The sequence below is a fragment of the Phasianus colchicus genome, chromosome 27 (assembly GCF_987193195.1).
Source record: "Phasianus colchicus chromosome 27, bPhaCol1.hap1.1, whole genome shotgun sequence".
Classification (NCBI taxonomy): domain Eukaryota; kingdom Metazoa; phylum Chordata; class Aves; order Galliformes; family Phasianidae; genus Phasianus; species Phasianus colchicus.
This window is the reverse complement of record NC_143462.1, coordinates 506,117-524,801: the sequence shown is the minus strand read 5'-3', so window position 1 is coordinate 524,801 and position 18,685 is coordinate 506,117. Positions and strand designations below refer to the sequence as shown.

Genomic DNA, 18,685 nt, shown 5'->3' with positions numbered 1-18,685 from the left:
AGAGAGAGTGGTCAGGTGCTGGAACAGCTGCCCAGAGAGACTGTGGATGCCCCATCCATCCCTGGAGGTGTTCAAGGCCAGATTGGATGGGAACCTGGGCAGCCTGGTCTAGTGTGAAATGTGGAGGTTGGTGGCCCTGCATGTAGCAGGGGGGTTGGAGATTCATGATCCTTGAGGTCCCTTCCAACCCTGGCCATTCTGTGATTCTGCTATTCTGTGTCTTCTCCCTGATGCCAATTGGAAGTGATATCCTTTAGTCTTCAGTATAACAGACATTCTGTGACTGTGCTTGAAGACAGTCTCCCTTGAGCGTTTTAGTTGTGCTTGTTTAGTGCTCGTAAAACCAACTGTGCAAGTGCTGCTCTCCTCCCCGTTGTGAGGGGATTGCTGGCAGGAGCTAAGCAGTTCCCACAGGCACATCCAGCAAGGAGCTGCCGTGGCAGATGGGCAGGTGGAGCAGCTGTCTTCCAACCTGTCCACTGCAGCAGTTGGCATTCTGTAAGCTACTCTTCCCCAGTTTGCAGAACGAGTATCAAAAGTTGATACTCTTTTGTGAAAGAGTAAATGCGGGTTGAAAAAAGAGGCGATATGACATTCCTGACTGCAGATAAACAACAGCACAGATGCTGGTCACCGCCGCAGAAAAAGCTGGACTTGTTCATGAAGCAGCTTATCCATCTGTGTTGGGATTTTGTACAGCTGACCTCACCTGCCTCTCATTCCTTGCCATCGCCCCCTTTTTCTTCTAAGGTGAAAAAGACAGCCTTATTCTTTGTGAGTCCGTAATTGTGATCGTTTATTGATTGAGTACAACCAGGTAAGACATGGAGTGCCAAGTTGGGCGGCACTCGCAGCGCTGCCCTGTAACACCACACACTGCAGCTGCTGCCTTCTGATGTTCTTCCTCTCAGTCCTTCAGGTGCAGATTCCGCATCATTGCCACAGGGCTGTTCATTATAGAGGACTGGAAAAAAACAAAGCAAGTGTAGAAAAAGGACAGAAACAATCTAGGGAGACCTCACTAAGAAAGTCTGAACAGTAAACTTCCACAACAGCCCCATGCAGAACAGCAGGTTACTGCCATTCAGATCACTGACATTACTTCCCATAACACACAGCTTAGCTGCTGTCCCCTCCCTTCCCTACCTGAGCTGCATGCCCTTCCTTTTCCCTACCTGAGCTGCTTGCCCCTCGCCTCCTTTTTCTTGGTGCTCTTGCCTTTTCCTGCTACTCACTCCCAATCTCAACACTTGCCTGCTCTGCTTGCTGCTCTGACAAGTGCCTCTCAACTCTGCTCGCAGCTTCTCTCCTTCTGCATGCCCTTCTCTATTCCCTTCTCGTGCCCTTCAGGCTTCTGCTCCCCTTGCTGAGCAAGCCCATGCCTGGTAGCTCCCCTTCAACCTCCTCCGCCCTTTGCCTTTCTCCACACAGATGCTTGCTTCTGGCCAGCACTCCTGCCCAATGCCTAGCCCACAGCCCGCATCTCTTGGGGAGACAGCAAGGTGGCCTGGAGCTACCCACACCTCCTCCCGGGCACGGCTTCTCAGCTTTGCTTCAAGCCCACAAAAAACCCCAAGGAGCTCCTCTTACCTTTGGGCTCAGCTTCTTCTCCTGCCGTGCAGCTCCTGTGCCAGGCCGGGGCTCAGCTCTTCCCACACTCCACCATTCCTGCAAGGTTGCTTTCTCTCATTCACTGCCTTCCTTTGCTTTCCTTTGCTCTGCTACCCTTAGCTTCCCTACTTGCTTTCTCTACATTTACGTGCACCGCTTTGTACTTTTGAGTCTCTTCTTTGCATCTCCTTTCTCTATTTTCCCTTCAACCCTCCCCCCCCTCCCCTCCCCTTCCCCTCTCTCCCATTTTTCCCTTCCTCCCCTACCTCCTCTCCCCCCCTGCTTCCCTTCCCCTCCCGTACCCCCCCTTTTCTCCCTTTCCCCTCCCCTTCCCCCTTGCCTTATGGCAAACTCACCTTTCCTGCTCTTCACTCCCTCCTTCTTCATTCTCCTGCCTTTTGCTGCTACTCTCGCCTTGCTTTCCCTTGCTGTGCTCTGCTTTGCTTTCTCTACATTTTGGCCATCTTGGTTTTCTTTTTCATTTTCACTCTTTTTTTCTTTTTTTATTCTTTTTTTTTTTTTTCATTGCACTTTATTTTTTTATTTCATTTTTCTTTCTTTTTTCTCATTTTTTTCTATTTCCATCTTTTTCTTTTTCATCTTGGATTTCTTTTTTTGTTTTCCATTTTTTTTTCTTTTTTCCGTTTTTCTTTTTTTCTTTTTGCTTTTCTTTCCTTTATTACTCTTTTTTTTTCCTTTCTCTTTTTTCTTTCATTTTTTTTTCTTGTTTTTCATTTTTCATTTTTTTTTTTTTTTTATAATCATAGGTACTCCTGAAACCCCCTTTAAGCCCTCCCTACCCTCCCCATTTCTTCTTTTCTCCCTCACCTCCCCCCTTGCCCTATCCTACCATTCCCTTGCCTGCTCTTCTTACCTGAGCTGCTGACCCTTCCTGTACCTACCTGAGCTGCTTATTCCAAAAATTACCTAGCTGACCTGCTTGCCCCTCCCTTTCCTAGCTGAGCTGCTGGCCCCTCTCATTCCCTATTTGAGCTGCTTCCCCCTAACTTACCTAGCTGAGCTCCTTGCCCCTCGCTACGTACTTGAGGAGATGTTTGCTCACTTGGCTTCCTTACTGGAAGTCCCCTCCCTTCTCCCTACCTGAGCTGCAGTGCCCTCCCTGAGCTGCAGTGCCCTCCCTTCTTGCCCCTCGCCTCCTTTTTCTTGGTGCTCTTGCCTTTTCCTGCTACTCACTCCCAATCTCAACACTTGCCTGCTCTGCTTGCTGCTCTGACAAGTGCCTCTCAACTCTGCTCGCAGCTTCTCTCCTTCTGCATGCCCTTCTCTATTCCCTTCTCGTGCCCTTCAGGCTTCTGCTCCCCTTGCTGAGCCAGCCCATACCCAGTAGCTCCCCTTCAACCTCCTCCGCCCTTTGCCTTTCTCCACACAGATGCTTGCTTCTGGCCAGCACTCCTGCCCAATGCCTAGCCCACAGCCCGCATCTCTTGGGGAGACAGCAAGGTGGCCTGGAGCTACCCACACCTCCTCCCGGGCACGGCTTCTCAGCTTTGCTTCAAGCCCACAAAAATCCCCAAGGAGCTCCTCTTACCTTTGGGCTCAGCTTCTTCTCCTGCCGTGCAGCTCCTGTGCCAGGCCGGGGCTCAGCTCTTCCCACACTCCTCCATTCCTGCAAGGTTGCTTTCCTTTGCTCTGCTGCAGTTAGCTTTCCTACTTGCTTTCTCTTGATATACATGGATTGCTTTTTACTTTTCTTCCTCCTCTGTGCCTCTTTTTTTCTGTTTTCAGCACTTCCATTTTTTTTTTTCTTTTTCCATCTTTTTTTTTCTTACTTTTCATTCTCATTTTTCCTTTTGTTTTTTTTTTTCCTTGCCCCCTTGAAATTCTCCACCTTTATCCCCCTCAGCTTGCCTCTATCTGTGTTTCCAAGTGGGTCTTCTCTCTCACATTCCCGTCTAGTGCCCGGTGTCGCCCCACATTACCCTCTATTTCGCTGTGCCCACGCAAGCCCCCTATTGTCTCTCTGCAGCCTTTTATAACCTTACACCTCTCTACTTCCCCCCCAATCCCACCCACAGACCCCTGTCATGCCTGTTTCTCTATACCACGCCTACAGCCCTCCCACTGCTCCCTGTAGCCCCACATCCCCTTCTATCCCACCTCCATTCCCCCTACAGCCACTCATAGAGCCACAGTTTCTTAGGTCCTCCCCCAGCTCCCTATATCCCTCCCCGTAGCTCTCCCCAGCCCCTCCCACCCCCCAATGCTCCCTATAGCACCGTGTCCCCCCGTTGCCCCCTCACAGCCCTCTGCTGCCCTAAATCCCCCTGTACCCACCCCTACCGCCCCATGTACCCCAATACCACAGCCGCTGCAGCCCCACCTGCCTCCCTATCCCCCCCCCCGCCTTCCCAGCCCCTCACCCCACCAGGCTTCCTCCCCTGTCCCGGCGCCGCTCTCTGTCCCTCCCGGCTCCGGCTCTGCTGTGCTCAGCACCGCTCCCGTCGTGCCGCGGTTCCGTCTCGGTGCTGCCCGGACAGCTCCGGCGCGCAGCGGCGGTGCGGGGCGGCCCGGGCTGCGGGAGCGCCGCCGTCTGAGGGGTGAAGAGCTCTGAGCCAGCTGCCAACGGCCGTTCCCGCGCGCCGCGCCTCAGCCAATCGGAGCCGGCGCCGCTGCCGCTGACCAACGAGAGCCCGGGGGCGGAACGGATCGGCACGTGCCCAGCGAGAGCCAGGGGGCGGGACGGACCGGCACCTGACCAATGAGAACCCGGGGCTGGGACGGTCCGGCACCTGACCAATGAGAGCCCGGGGGCGGGACGGTCCGGCACCTGACCAATGAGAGCCCGGGGGCGGTGCGGCGTTGCGCTGCGCTGTTGGTGGGAGGAGCGCGGCAGGGGGCGGGCCGTGGGTGGGGCCTCGGGGTGCGCCCTACTGCTATAGGGGGTGCGAGATGGGAATGGGATTGACAGGTGGGAGGTGGGGCTTGGATGTGGGGTTGGGATATGAGGTTTGGAACTGGGCTTGGGAGCTGCGGTTGGGATGTTGGATGTGCATTGGGATGTGAAATGTAGGGTTGGGGTGTGGGGATATGGATATGGGGTGGATATGGAATGGGAAATAGGAAAATGGAATATATATGGGATGGGCTTGGGATGGACATGGGACCAACACTGAAGAATGTGGGATGGATTGGGGATGAAATATGGACACGGGATGGGATTGGGATGATAGTGGCATGGGATAAGTAGATGGAATGGACATGGGATGCATGTGGGGATAAGGATTCGGAATGGCTATGGATATAGGGTTAGGGATGGGGATAGGATGTGGGGGTATGGATGTGGGATGGGTTTGAGATGGCTGTGGGGTGGATATGATGGATATGGGATGGGATAACGTTGTGGGATACGGACGAGGGATGGCTACGAGATGGGGCTGTAGTGGTTATGGGGCCATAGGGGCGATGGGGCCAGGATGCTGCAGTCACCTCTGTCCCCAGAGTTCATCCCCAGTGTGACACATGGAGCCCCACAGCCGCTCCTCTGCCCTTTGTCACTTTCATGGGGAGGACATCCCCCAACCCCCATTATCAAAAATAAACCTTAATTAGAAAAGTGAGGGGTGTCAACCCCGCCCCATGGGAACAATGTTTTCTGTGGGGGAGGGCATAGATGGCGTCTCCAGAGGGCTGTCCCAAACTCTGGGGGGTGTTCACAACTCTAGGATATGACACCACCAGGGTGCCATGAAGGTGTCCCAAGCTTTGGGGTGTGACACAGGGATGTCCCCAATTTTGGTGGTGTGACATTGTCATGTGGTGTTCCCACTTCCCCGGGAAGTCCTCCAGGTGGTCACGGTGTCCCCAGGTTCAGCTCAATGTCCCCAGGGTTCTTTTTGTGCCCTCTGCATGACGGTGACACCCGGCGCCAGCTGCCAGGAGTGACGCCCAACGGTGATGACACCGCATCACGGCTGTGACACACTGGTGTCACACAGTCCCCTCTGGTGGTGGCACAGAGTTCACCACCGTGCATGTCCCTGTCCTCATGGCAGACGATGGTGACAGCACCAGAGGACTCTGGTGTCACCGGGTCCTGCAGTAGGCAGGTCTGGAGGGGTGACAAACAACAGTGAGAGGCTCAGTGACAGCATGGTGACAACATGGTGCCGCCTGTGCCTGCCCCCATGTGATGGTCAGAGTACAGGGAATGGTGTCACCCGATAGATGGTGGCACACAAGTGATGGTGACACCAGATGACGGTAACAACAGTGACAGCCAGGGATGGGGACGCTGCGTCACGGCTGTTCCACATCGAGGTCACCCTGTGTCACGGCGTCACCTGAAGACAGTGACATTCAGTGACACCCAATGGCATCCAGTGAAGGTGGCACCCAACAATGGTGACACCACCGACCCCATGTCACACCTGCACCAGACCCCACGTGTCCCCCGACTGTCCCCTGCCCCCCTCCCTGTACCCCTCCTCGTCACCTCTTCAATGAGGATGGCACCGTGCTGAAGTTGTGCCACCATGGCAGGGGGGACAGCATGGGACAGTCATGGACAGCCAGGGTGACAGCGTCCAGGAGCTGTAGGACGCTGATGGGGCTCTCAAGGTACGTTGGTACGGCCCCAGGTTCCACGGTTACGGTGACGGTGAGAACTTTGGGGACAAGTGGTTGTCCGGTGTCACCCGGTGGCCCTGGGGGGATTGTTTCCGTGGGGCTTTGCACAGGGATTGGTGGGAACCATCCATTTCTGAAAGGAAGTGGCAAAAAATATACAAGAAAAGTGACATAGTATTGATTTTAATGGAAACAGACATTATTGGGGGCGATCCCACGGGGACAAAGAAGAGCGAGAATGTCTCACTATGTGAGGTTGTCCTCAAAATCCTCATTGGAGACCTCTGGAGGACTCCAGGAACGCCTGGGGACCCCAAGACACCCATGGGACATCTCCAGACCCTTCCAGAAGACAATAGGACCCTCTGAACCCACTTCAGGACCCCCCCACATTCCACAGGATCATTCTGGGACATCTCCAGACCCTTCTGGATGAATCCAAGGACCCCCTGGATCAATTTGAAAACCCCCTGCACCCTCCAAGTCCTCTCTGGGACATCCCCAGAGATGTCTCTGATGACGGGATGACTCCAGGACCACTCAGACCCACATGAGAACTCTCTGGACCCTACCAGACTCTACTGGGACATCTCCAAATCATCCCAGTGGCTCCTCGGAGCTCCTGGACCCATCCTGGGAGCTTCCAGATCCTTCCAGAGACCCCCAGGACCATTCTCGCGAGCCCCTGGACACCCCAGGATCCCTCTGGGACATCTCCAGATCCTTCTGTATGAATCCAAGGACACCTTGGATCCACCTGGGGACCAACTGGATGCCCAAAACCCCTCTACAACATCTCCAGATTCTTCTGCATGCCTCCAGGGGTATATAGGGGGGGGCTCGTGGGGAATCTATGGGCGGAAAGGTGTGAGTGGGGCTTCTGTGAGGTGGAAAGAGGGTCTGGAGGTGGAGAAAGGTTGGAAGGGGAAACTGAGGGATTGTGGAGGGCTTCTGTGGCGTGGAAAGGGGCTCTGAGGATGGAGAGAGGGGGTTGTGAGGGGGAAAAGAGCAGAACGAGGCTTCTGTGAGTGAAAAGGGGGCCTGGGGATGGAGGGGTACATTGTGGAGGGGAACTTGAGGGGTGGAAAGGGGGCTTCTGTAGGGCAGAAAGGGGGGTCTGGGAGTGGACGGGGGGTTGTGTGGGGGAAAAAAGGGGTGAGTTGGGTCTCTGCTGGGAGGAAAAGGGGTCTAGGAATGGAGAAGGGGTGGCAGAGGAAATCTGGAGGGTTGTGGGGGGCTTCTATGGGGTGGAAGGGGAGTCTGGGGGACACCTTAGGGAAGTATTGGGGGGGAGAAGAGGAGAGTGGGATGTCTATGGGGTGGAAAAAGAGTCTGGGGGGAAACTTAGTGGCTTGTGTGGGGGAAAGGGGTGAACAGAGTTTCTACAAGGCAGGAAGAGCATCTCGGGGTGGAGGGAGGGGTGGGAGGGAAGAGCCAGGGGTTGTGCGAGGCTTCTATGGGGTCTGGCTGAGGGGAATTGGAGGTCAAAATGAGGGAACTGACTCCAGGGGTCAGGGAGGAGCGCACAGGGGGGTACAGGGACCTCTAGGGGTCAGAAAAAAGGGGCCAGGAGGTGGGAGGAGAAGGGAGGACACGGGACCCTGGGGGTCAAATAGAGGGGAATGGGGGGTGGTAGGAGACTCTGGGGATCAGAATGGGGGAATTGGAGTGGGGGCACTCGGGGGGAGGAGAGGGGGTTCGGGGGTCAGATAGAGGAGACTGGGAAAGGGGGGGACTCTAGGGGACAGAATGGGGAGAGCGGTGGGGGGGTGGGGGGACACCAGGGATCAGAATGGGGGAGGCACAGAGGGGAGGGGTGGAAGAGGACTATGGCGATCAGAACGGGGGGACTGGAAGGGAGGGAGACCGGGGGAAGGGTGTAACCCCGGGGGGCACACAGAGGGACTGGGGGGTGCGGGCGATCAGCGGCAGGGGGAGAGGGGGGGAGGGCAGCGGAAGACACGGGGTGGGGGAGGCGGCGAGACGCAGGGCAGCCGCCCCCGCCGAGGGAAGCCCCGAGCACCACGGAGACCCCGCGGGGCCGAGGCAGAGCGGCACGCGGCCCCCCCGCCGCCTTCACCCCGGCCCCCGCCCCGGCGCCCCCCGAACACCCACCTGTAGGAGCCGAGGCGGCGCCCGGAGCCCCGAGGCGCCCCGCACCGCTTCCGCACGGCCGCCTCCTCGGGTCGCGGCGTGATGACGTCACTCGGCGGGGACGGCGCGGCGCCGTAGCGACGGACCGGCGCTGAGGCGCTGAGGCGCCGTCGCCGTGGCGACGCCGTCGAACGGCACGGCTCCTGCGGGAGCCGCGCTGAGACGTGCGGCGTCTCCGGCTTCCCCAGAATCGCTTTCTCCAGGCCGATTCCGGGCTGCTGGCGCTTCTTGAAAGCCGAGCGCGCATCTCTGCCCGGTTTTCTCACGGCTCCTGCGGCGGCATCTCTGGCCACTTTCTCCTCCAAGGAAGAACCGAGCGGTGGCCCGGCCGGGCTCGGTGCGTGGGATGTGAGAAGGGCACAGCCCGGAGCAGGACCTGAAGAACGAGCTCAGCTCACCGCTGGCACGTGTTCTGTAGTCCCCCGGGTCCTGCAGAGCTGCGCTGGACTCGCTGAGCAGCACGGCATGGTGCGGGGATGTAAGAGAACACAGGTGCTCGGTAGACTTGCTGGGGCAGGGAGCTCTCACTGATGCTAAACTCACTGAAACGAAGTGACTCGTTCAGGACACGTGCCTGAAACAAATGCTGGTTCTCTAGGCAGAGCTGCCGGACAGACCTGTCAGCACTGGGAATTAAGCACGGCAGTGAGATGAGGCCAGTGATGCGTTCATGTAAGAGCAAGAGGTGCTTTGGAATGCCTTTATGGCTGCACAGCTCCTCGGGAAGCAGTTACACCTGCCGGCTCAATAAGAGCTGTCCCATAGATGCTGTACAGCTGTGGAGCCTTTGCCCACCTGCACTGCATCTTCTAGATGCATCATTGAGAGGAATTGAACCAGCAAGGCTTCAGGGCTGAGCTCTAAGAATGGAAACTCCCTCAACTTTTGAAAGAGACTGGGTTTCTAAGGTCTTAAGACCCGGAGCTGGCAGGGCACACCCCTCTTGTGCCTTTCTCCCGACTGGTTTTTGGGAGACAGCAAATGGACACCCCTACAAGAAGTCTCAGGGTGTTTCCTTTTGACACTCTTATTATGGAAGTAAGAATACATTCCTGGCTCCATTTTGCTCTTGTGTCAGAAGGCAGAGATTTAAGCTACCTAAAGTCACTTTTCCACAAACATTCCCACAGAAAGAAGCATCCAACATCTCTCTGTAGCTACGGAGACCCTGACTTCTCAACTCTTTCCAGGTATGTTTTACTGTCTCTTTCCAAATTTAGAAACGGCAGCTGTGCAGAAAAACATGCCACAGATCCTGAAGTGTGGGCCAGCGGGGAGTTTTACCCCGTCTCCTCCCTGATGTCAATCTGAAGTGATCTCCTTTAGTCCTCAGTATAACAAACGCATCCTGTGACCGTGCTTGAAGACAGTCTCCCTTGAGCATTTTAGCTGAGCTTGGTTAGCGCTCTTAAAACCAGCTGTGCAAGTGCTGCTTTCCTCCCCACTGTGAGGGATTGCTGTCAGGAGCCAACCAGTTATGCCAGGCACATCCAGCAAGGAGCTGCTGTGGCACGATGGGCGCGTGGAGCGGCTGTCTTCCAACCTGTCCTCTGCAGCAGTTAGCATTCTGCGGGTTACTCTTCCCCAGTTTGCAGAACAAATATCAGAAGTTGATGCTCTTTTGTGAAAATGTGGGTTGAAAAAAAGGCAGTGTGACATTCCTGACTGCAGGTGAACAGCAGCACAGATGCTGCCAGCCCCGCTGTAAAAGCTGGACTTGTTAATGAAGCAGCTTATCCATCTGTGTTGGGCAGTGGTATCAGGGCATTGCTCTTCAGATCTTTGTTTTCCATCTGAGGATTTTGTCCCAGCAGGGTTTGTGCCTCAGGATTTTGGGCAGGAGAAGGGCTGGCAGCAGCCCAGGGCAGGACGTGGGTCCCCTGGGGACAGCAGCCACAGCCCCTGCCCCATCTGCACAGTGACCCTGGGCCATCCCTAGGACACCTTGAGACCCTCCTCCTCTGCACAGCCCCACAAAGCACGAGGGAAGGTCTGGGGTGGCACTGGTCCCCCTGGAATGGGGCAGGGATGGTGCCCTCCATCCCATCCATCCCCAGTGCTCAGGGCTCCAGAGATCCCCAGGGTCCCTCAGTGTCCCTGCACCAGTGCCACTCTTATCGTAACAGACTTCTTCCTTATGTCCAGTCTAAAGGAGAAGAGGAAAGGTTGTCAGGGGGTTTCCCCAGTGAGAAGTACAGTTTCAGAAAGGGACGTGTACAGAGAACCCAGAGGAATAGCAAGGCAAGCCTAACAATGACTGCTACAAAACCAATGGTACAAAGAGAGAATTCACTGCCAGAAATATCTCACAGTCCAGTGATAAAGATTCACAGCTGCAAGGTTGTCTTCTAATTAAAAACAGTAATTACAAACAATCTGGATTTTTGAGCTAACTGTTATAATAAATATTAGTAGGTGGGGATTGCTAAATGGTGCTGCAGTCTCCTACTCGTAACATCCTTGCTGCTTCATTCTGGGTGCCGTCACTGAGCAGCATCTAATGGAAGTTCTTCCCTGCTCAGCTGGCTGCCTTAGTTGGAGCCCTGATGGCAATGACGTGGTGATGGCAGGCTTAGTTTTGCTGTTTTCTCCTCGTCAGAATACTCCGACTTTTGAAGGAAGCAGCTTCTTGTTTCCTGCCTTCCTGCCTTCCTCCCTTCCTCCCTTTTAATTTTAATTCATTTGGAATATCTATATTCCATATAGATGTTTTGAATATCATTATTTGTAGTGCTGAAAACTTTTTTAGAAAACAGTCATACTCAGTTAAAAAGGTATAATAAGGATGTTAAAGAAAGAACCCTCTGATGTGTTGACCAGGGATGAACATAAAAACAGCTCCCAGTTAATGTATAGGCAGCTGATGTGACTGCCTCTGTCCTCAGCAGCTTGCTCAAAGGAACCCCACAAAGCATTTCAGCGCTGGGCTGCTGAGGGAAGCTGTCGGAACAGGAGCACTGTGTCCTCTTGCAGAGGACCGGGATGCTTTTACAGCTGACGGCTGCTTTGGTTGTGGCCACAGCTCCTGAGGAGTGCAGCAGTGCTGAGAGCTGAAATGGGGGAATGTTGCACCTCCTGGAGGATGCTGAGAAATCAGTGGCCTAGGGCAGGTGCTGGAGAGGAGCTGCAGGGTGCTATCGTGGCAGCTGGGCGCTGCTGGTAGCACAACGGACTGTGCCTCTGCTAAGGCGACTGCAGTCACAGAGCGAGCAGTGACAGCAGGCATACGAGGCTTGCAGCACTGCCTTCCTCCCGTCTCTCTCCACGTTCAGATTCTCGGCCCAGCCCACAAAGCAAAATGAAGTAGAGGAGGCAGGAAATGTGCTCATAGTTCTTGCTTGGTTCCTATTGCAGAGCAAATGATTGCCTGCTGTCCGGTAAAGCTCACGCAGAAGCACTGATGCTTTTGCATAATGCACTGCCACCCTTGTCCCCTGCCCGAGCCGGGACGTAGGGCACCCGCAGCCTCTGGGCAGCCTGGGCCAGGGCCTCGCTGCCTCTGGGGGAGGGATTTCTCTACACATCAACCTCAGTTTCCACTCTTGGAGTTCAAAGCCATTCCCACACGACAGTGGCTGTCTGCCAATGCCAAGTGGCACACAAGGTCTGCTCGTGGGTCAGGTAGTGACATGACAACAGCGTGGACAATTGTGATGGTACTTTCTATTTATTGGTACAGCACAGCCTAGAAAGCCCCAGTTGATGCCAGCTGTGGTTCTCTGGCTGTCAGATGATGTCCCCAAACCCACACACGGGGTGCTCCCAGCTCCTGACTGATGGTGGAGAAGTGGGAGGGCAGAAGTGATGCTGGGGGGGGAAGGGGCGGGAGTCAGGGGGCTGCTGTGCCTGTCATACTTCCCCCAGACAGTTTTTTTTACAGGTGTTACATGATCCCCCTGAGGGGGCCGCTCCCACCTCTTGATGGATGGTGGAGAGGAGTGTGAGGGCAGAGGTGGTGTTGGGGGGGCTGGGGGCTGCAGGGCCTGATATGCTTCCCCCTGGCATTCTGGGTGGTTTTCTGGGTGTTGGGCAATGCCCCCAAACTGACAACCTAGGGGGGCCGCTCCCACCTCCTGAAGGATGGTGGAGGGGAGTGGGAGGGTGGTGATGATGCCCAGGGGGATGGGGGGCTGCTGGGCCAGTTGGCTTTCCCAAGGCAGCGGTTGTCTGTCGGTTGGACAATGTCCCCAGGTCTACACACTGCTGGGCTCGCTTCCATCCCCTGATGGATGCTGGAGGGGAGAGCGAAGGCAGAGGTGGTGCTGGGGGCTGCCAGGCCTCTCAGGCTTCCCTGAGGATGTGGCTGCCCCCAGGCTGACACCCTGAGGGACCACTCCCGACCCCCGAAGGATGGTGGTGGGGGATGGGGGGTGGTCTTGATGCCCAGGGCGGCTGGGGGGCTGCTGGGCCTGTTGCTCATCCGCCAGGGTGCCGTTGTTTGGGTGCCGGCCGATGAGCACAAGCTTCCAAGCCAAGCGGGTTCCTCCCGTCCCCTAAAAGATGGCGGTGGGGGGTGGGGGGTGGTGTTGATGCCCCCCGGGCTGCAGAGCCTGGGCTGGTGGGCTGTGGGGCCCGTGACGGGGGCAGCTGAGCCCGGCTGCTGTCAGGTCTGGCAGGGGCCGCCCTGGTGGTGCCATCCGGCTGGTGGGCAGGTGGTCACCGCCGTTGGCATCATGTCCATCTGCCAGGCCCCTTGAGGAGAGCAGGACGAGGGCAAACTGTGGCCGCAGACATCGTGCTGGGCTCCATCAGCTGCAGCGAGGCGCCTGTGGAGAGAGGAACGTGCTGAGGGCCCCTGCTCTCCTTCCTCAATGGCAAAGAGCCGCCCTCAGCTCTCAGCCTGTCTCAGGCCCAGCACTAAGAACGGGCTGCAGGAACGGCCGTGCCAATTCAAACATCTGATAGCGTAAATCTCAGACCACGTTAGCCAACAACTAACCGGCCTCTGTGCTGCTGGAACTACAAGTGCCTCCTGGCTCACAGCAGCCCTACAGTAAAGAGTTGGGCAGGATGGGGGTGGGGGTGAACAACAACTCACTGGTTTCTCTGCCTCCATCGCCGGATAAGCAGACAGCATGTTAGCATGGCTGCCAGCATGGAAACCAGGAAAGCTGCAGTCAGTGCCAGGCAGTACTTCAGTAAAACTTGATCTTCTGTGGCGTTTGCACGTCCTTCATCTTCCACACCTGGAGGAACAATGTGCTCACTGCTGTGTCTTGTGCCCTACTGGCAGTCTCACGAGAGGTCTGACATGGCCAAAAATGTTGTCTTTCACTTTGTTGGCCTCCAGGAACATGTGAAAATCCTTGGGCTGCAATGCTTCCCTGATTCCAGCGAAGCAAAGGGAACTCCCTAAGGCACTGCACATCAAGGCAGCGCCTTAGGGAACCTCTTTTTGGCCTCTCAGCTTTGTTTACACTCTGGCTCTGCCACGGTCCAGACCTTCCTGGGCCATGGATTTGCTCCTTCTTCTCCATCGTGCTCTAAGACTCCTTTTTGCACTTGCCCACCATTGCCTCCTGAGGCTGGGTAGTTGTCTGACTAAACAAATCTCACTAGAGCAGGAGAGCGTGTGGATCTGTTTAATCAGGGTATAGACAGAAATACACTCACCACGTGCTGCCTTCTTCATGATTTTCATTAGTAAATGGGACAGTCTCTTGGAATATTTTCCATCTTCCCATGCCACTTTCCATCCCCCAGGACCTTAACAGAAAGCATTAAGATAAATCTTAGAGAAACAAAGTATTGAACTGAGCGGTCTTTTCGGTGAAGTCAACAAAGACAACAGCCACCCTGGGATGCCTGTGGGGCTCCAGCACAGGAAGCAGCCGAGAATTTGGCACAGCCTTCCCTGGAGGCAATTCTGCACCCAAAGCATGAGGAGAACTTCCCACCACACACTGCAATCTACACAACTGCACAAGGGCATCACTGAAGAGCAGATGGTGCCAGGGGATCATGTGAGGACAGGGTACGCACATGCAGCTGTGCATTCTCACTCACGCTTGCAGACATGCCCGGCTGACATTAGGACTGTGAGCTGGCATCTCTCAAAGGAAGCAAAAACTCATGGCATACCAATACGAGTTGCTGGGGCTTCTGTCCTTGAGCTCGGCTGGGAAGCTGGAGACCATTCGACTCCACCCGCACCTGTACACAAACACAGAGCAGCTCCTGTCAGACATGGCCAGGTACTTGTTTAGACTGCAATGCCAGCTCCACAGCACTCTTCTCTGCCTGCTACACAGCAGCATCTGGCAAATAGCTGCTGGGTGCCTGCAGCAGCACCGTGCCAGTCCAAGAAGGAACCGTGTGCGGAACTGTCTGCAGAAGGGAAGGGGCTGGAAGGGGAAGGGAAGATCCCTTTCCTTTGGGATAGCCCCACAGGAGGCTTATGGAGCAGATTATGCTGAGCCTTTGGCAAGACACTGCTTATAGGCGCAGCTGTAATGAGAAACATTCCCATTGTGTGTTGTGATCTCTCTCTTCCTTAGGGACCTGCAGTGACTGGAAGGGGCTCAGCTGATGACGTGGCACTCAGACTTGGGTTGAAAGTTGCCAAGCTGGAGAGGTGGGCAGTTGGCTGGCACCCAGGCTTCTCGTGCAGGAGAAATCACCGGGCAGTGAAAAGCTGAACCCTTCCTGAACTACCACAACCACATATGAGCAGAGAGCGTGAGATGAAGGCTGGTGACTTACCTCTGGCATCCAGCCCAGGCTCAGGAACAGGACTCTGCTTTGGTAATTCACCAAGAGGACCTGCAGGCACAGATGTGATCAGACACAGGTGAGGAGAGCTTCCACTGCACCTTGGGGCCTGGGGTTTTTTTCTGCAGTGACCTGCGAGGACTGGCTGCAGGTCAGGGAATGACATGGCCCAAACAGCAAACGTATAGGTTCTCTCCTCCAAAGAGTGGCAAGGGCTGCCTTCCCACAGATATGTGACAACTCTCCAAATAAAGAAATACTCAGGACTGATCTGTGTACAGCCTTTGAGGCACAAAGAGACTTGAAAGACCCTTGGAGGTTCCTGAGTACCCAAATAAACTATGACGGCACTAACTTTTCTGCCTTCAAGGAAGCAGACACTCACAACTTACCTCTGGGTTTCCCCTGAGACACAAAAGCAGCCTTCATCCCATTGTCCGGATATGGAGCACCATCATCTAGAATCAAGAACAGAAGAGGGATGTTCCCATGGCATGTTGTGATCTCCTCCCTTAGTGGTGGGGGAGGGCTCAGCTAATGGGATGGCAGACTCAGGCCGTGACTGCCAAAGCTACAGGGTGATCTGGAGCCTGGCACTGGGCAGCTTTCCGAAGCTCTCCAGGCCACGTGCAACACCCCTCCGGGACTGTGTGGACGAGCACACCAAGAAAAGACACCTAGAGCAAACTGGGCTCCAGCCGGGGGTCTCTGCTGGGAACCAGGATTCATCTATGGGGAGCACCAGGAAGCCGGAGCAGAAATGCTCCCGCTTTTCCCAGCACACATCTTCTGAGCTCCCCCTAGGTCAGCCCCGGCCAAAGAGCGTGCTCAGCCAGCAGCAGAGCCACGGCCCGGCACGGCTGGAGCCAGCCCTGCAGAGCACTGCTTCCTCACGCCCTCGCCTGGCTCCTGCGCTGCTGCCCGTCCCCCCCATCCCAACACCCCCACAGAAGGCAGCCCCAGGGCAGCGCGGCACACGGGGACAAGAGCCCGGAGCTCTCGCCCTCGCCGCCACTCGGTTGTGGCCCTGTCTCTGCCCACCCACCTGCTGCTGGCGCTCGCCACGGAGCGGCACAAGTCTCCTGGGAACACGTGGCCGTCAGGAGGAGGAGGAGAGCAAGGCGGGCGGGGGCCGTGGCCCCCCACACTCGTGCCATGCTGCCACCACCACCGCTGCAGCCACAGCGAGTGCTGCTGGGCGGCACAGAACGCCTGGGGCACACGCTGAGCATTGTGAGCTCATGGCACCAGGCGGGGCGTTGTGACCCCACGTCCCCACGATGACATCTGTTCCGCCACCAGGGCCAGCTTCCCCCTGGGCTTGCTGTGTGCGCTGTCGTGCTGGGGGAGGATTCCCAGGCATCTAGAGCAGCAGGAGACCACTGATGTCACATGGACAGCACGGAAGTGTGGAATGGCTCGGCTGGGAAGCGACATTAAAGAGACAGAGACGCTGTCAAAGGAGAAAGAAAATCACTTCAGTGTTGTTTTTACTGCTTTGTGCAAATCTAGAGATTCACTTTTCTCTTTTAATGCCAAAACAGAAGCCGGTTCTTCAGTGACATTTCTCCTTCAACCCTCCCACCCCATCCACTCTCCCCTCCCATCACCCCTACCTCTCTCATTTTCTCCTTCCTCTCCTCTCCCCTCTCCTCCCCCCCTTTGCTTCCCCTCCCCTCCCCTTCCCCCTCTTCTCTCCCTTTCCCCTCCCCTTCCCCCTTGCCTTATGCCAAACTTACCTCTCCTGCTCTTCTGATTCTCTTGCCTTGCTTTCCTTTGCAATGCTATGCATTGCTCTCTCCATATTTATTGCCAGCCATTCTTTTCTTAGCTCATATTCTTTACTTTTTACTTGGCTTTTTTCTTCTATTCTCTTTGCCTTTCTTCTCTTTTCTTCTTTTAGTCCTTTTTTCTCTTTTCATATATTATTTTCTCTCTCTTCTTTTATTTTCTCTTTTTTCTCTTTTTATTTTTTTCTTTTTCATTTTTCTTTTTTCTCTTTTCTAACATTAAATACTTTTTTCTCTTTTTTCTTTTCTCTTCTTTTATCTTTCTTAATTTTTTTTTGCTTTTTTTTCATTTTTTCTGTTTTCTCTTCTTTTTATCTTTCTTTCTTATTTTTATTATATATTCTTTTTTCTTTTCTCTATTTTGTCTCTTTCCTTTTTCTTTTTTCTATTTTTCATCTTTTTTTTCTTTTCTCTTTTTTCTTTTTTCTTTTTCTCTTTTTTTCCTCTTTTTCTCATTTCCTTTAATCTTTTTTTCTTTTTTTTTCCCTCTTGTTTTTCTCATTTTTTCCTCATTTTTTTTCTCATTTTTCTTTCTCTCTTATTTTTTCTGATTTTAATCATACGTTTTCCTTTAACCCTCCCCTCAAACCCCCCCTCCCCTCCTCTGCTCCCATCCCCTACCCTCCCCATCCCCCTACTCTCCTTTTCTCCCTTACCCTCACCTCCCTTACCCCTCCCCTTCTCCCTTCCTTAGCCTACCATTACCTCGCCTGCCCTTCACTTACCTTCTCCTCACTTCCTTCTTATTCATGCTCTTGGCTTTTCCTGCTACTCAAGCCAAATCTCAACACTTGCCTGCTCCGCTTGCTGCTCTGACAAGTGCCTCTCAGCTCTGCTCGCAACTTAACGCCTACTGCCTGCCCTTCTCTATTCCCTTCTCGTGCCCTTCAGGCTTCTGCTCCCCTTGCTGAGCAAGCCCATGCCTGGTAGCTCCCCTTCAACCTCCTCCGCCCTTTGCCTTTCTCCACACAGATGCTTGCTTCTGGCCAGCACTCCTGCCCACTGCCTAGCCCACAGCCCGCATCTCTTGGGGAGACAACAAGGTGGCCTGGAGCTACCCACACCTCCTCCCGGGCACGGCTTCTCAGCTTTGCTTCAAGCCCACAAAAATCCCCAAGGAGCTCCTCTTACCTTTGGGCTCAGCTTCTTCTCCTGCCGTGCAGCTCCTGTGCCAGGCCGGGGCTCAGCTCTTCCCACACTCCTCCATTCCTGCCGGGTTGCATTTTTTCATTCTTTGTCTTGCTTTCCTTTGCTCTGCTACGGTTAGCTTTCCTACCTGCTTTCTCTACATTTACACGCATTACTTTTTACTTCTTATTCTCTTTTTTCCTCTTTTCTATTTTCCTCACAGTCCTCCCTGTTTCTTTTTTGTTGCTTGTTTGTTTCTTGGTTGGTTTTTCTGTTTTAATCTTTTTATCTTTTCTTACTTGTTTTTTTTTTTTTTTTTTCAGCCTCCTGATGTTACTTTATATCCATCTGTTGGCCCCCTTTATCCCCCTTATCGTTTCTGTATATGGGCCTTTACCAGTGCCTCTTCTCCCCACATTACCCTATAGCCCCCCGATAGCCCCATATTCCCCTATACTTTACTATAGTCTACACAAGCCCCCTAGAGCTCCCCTACAGCCTTTTATAACCTCATATGTCCCACCTATACCTCTCTGCAGACCCCTATCGCGCCTGTTTCTCCATATCACACCCACAGCCCTCCCACTGCTCCCTCTAGCCCCATATCCTGGGGGTCTTGATAGATGAAAAACTTAATATGAGCCAGCAGTGTGCCCTTGTGGCTCGGAAGGCAAATGATATCCTGGGCTCCATCAAAAGAGGGG

General features: G+C 54.4%; 2 protein-coding genes across 3 annotated transcripts; both read right to left on the bottom strand.

The window, feature by feature from the left end:
* Positions 1 to 771: 771 nt before the first annotated feature.
* LOC149914778 (uncharacterized) lies at positions 772 to 9,171 on the bottom strand. Its single transcript, XM_090125391.1, has 4 exons — positions 9,148 to 9,171; positions 3,993 to 4,864; positions 3,161 to 3,238; positions 772 to 1,668 (listed from the first exon to the last, which is right to left on the bottom strand). The coding sequence occupies exons 1-3, from the start codon at positions 9,169 to 9,171 to the stop codon at positions 3,169 to 3,171; spliced, it is 966 nt and encodes a 321-aa protein (XP_089981517.1). The 3' UTR covers positions 772 to 1,668; positions 3,161 to 3,168.
* LOC149914777 (uncharacterized) lies at positions 8,741 to 18,066 on the bottom strand. 2 transcript variants are annotated; one of them, XM_090125582.1, is made up of 8 exons: positions 17,985 to 18,066; positions 16,109 to 16,516; positions 15,456 to 15,521; positions 15,055 to 15,114; positions 14,434 to 14,505; positions 13,966 to 14,058; positions 13,391 to 13,538; positions 8,741 to 13,118 (listed from the first exon to the last, which is right to left on the bottom strand). In XM_090125582.1, the coding sequence occupies exons 2-8, from the start codon at positions 16,293 to 16,295 to the stop codon at positions 12,956 to 12,958; spliced, it is 789 nt and encodes a 262-aa protein (XP_089981708.1). In that variant the 5' UTR covers positions 16,296 to 16,516; positions 17,985 to 18,066; the 3' UTR covers positions 8,741 to 12,955. The 2 variants fall into 2 exon arrangements, with proteins under 2 accessions (XP_089981708.1, XP_089981709.1); XM_090125583.1 differs by lacking the exon at positions 17,985 to 18,066 and adding an exon at positions 16,803 to 17,968.
* Between the last annotated feature and the right edge of the window lie 619 nt (positions 18,067 to 18,685).

Excerpts from the sequence above, each read along its gene's own strand:
- LOC149914778 (XM_090125391.1), bottom strand. The coding sequence starts at position 9,171 with ATGCATCTAGAAGATGCAGTGCAG. Across the intron at positions 4,865-9,147 it reads ATCTAGAAGATGCAGTGCAG|CCATTCCGAATCCTTATCCC; the intron begins GTGGGCAAAGGC and ends CTATATCCATAG. Across the intron at positions 3,239-3,992 it reads AGGGGAGGAAGCCTGGTGGG|GAATGGAGGAGTGTGGGAAG; the intron begins GTGAGGGGCTGG and ends GCAACCTTGCAG.
- LOC149914777 (XM_090125582.1), bottom strand. The coding sequence starts at position 16,295 with ATGCTCAGCGTGTGCCCCAGGCGTTCTGTGCCGCCCAGCAGCACTCGC. Across the intron at positions 15,522-16,108 it reads GTGGCGAGCGCCAGCAGCAG|ATGATGGTGCTCCATATCCG; the intron begins GTGGGTGGGCAG and ends TCTTGATTCTAG. Across the intron at positions 14,506-15,054 it reads GCCTGGGCTGGATGCCAGAG|GTGCGGGTGGAGTCGAATGG; the intron begins GTAAGTCACCAG and ends GTTTGTGTACAG.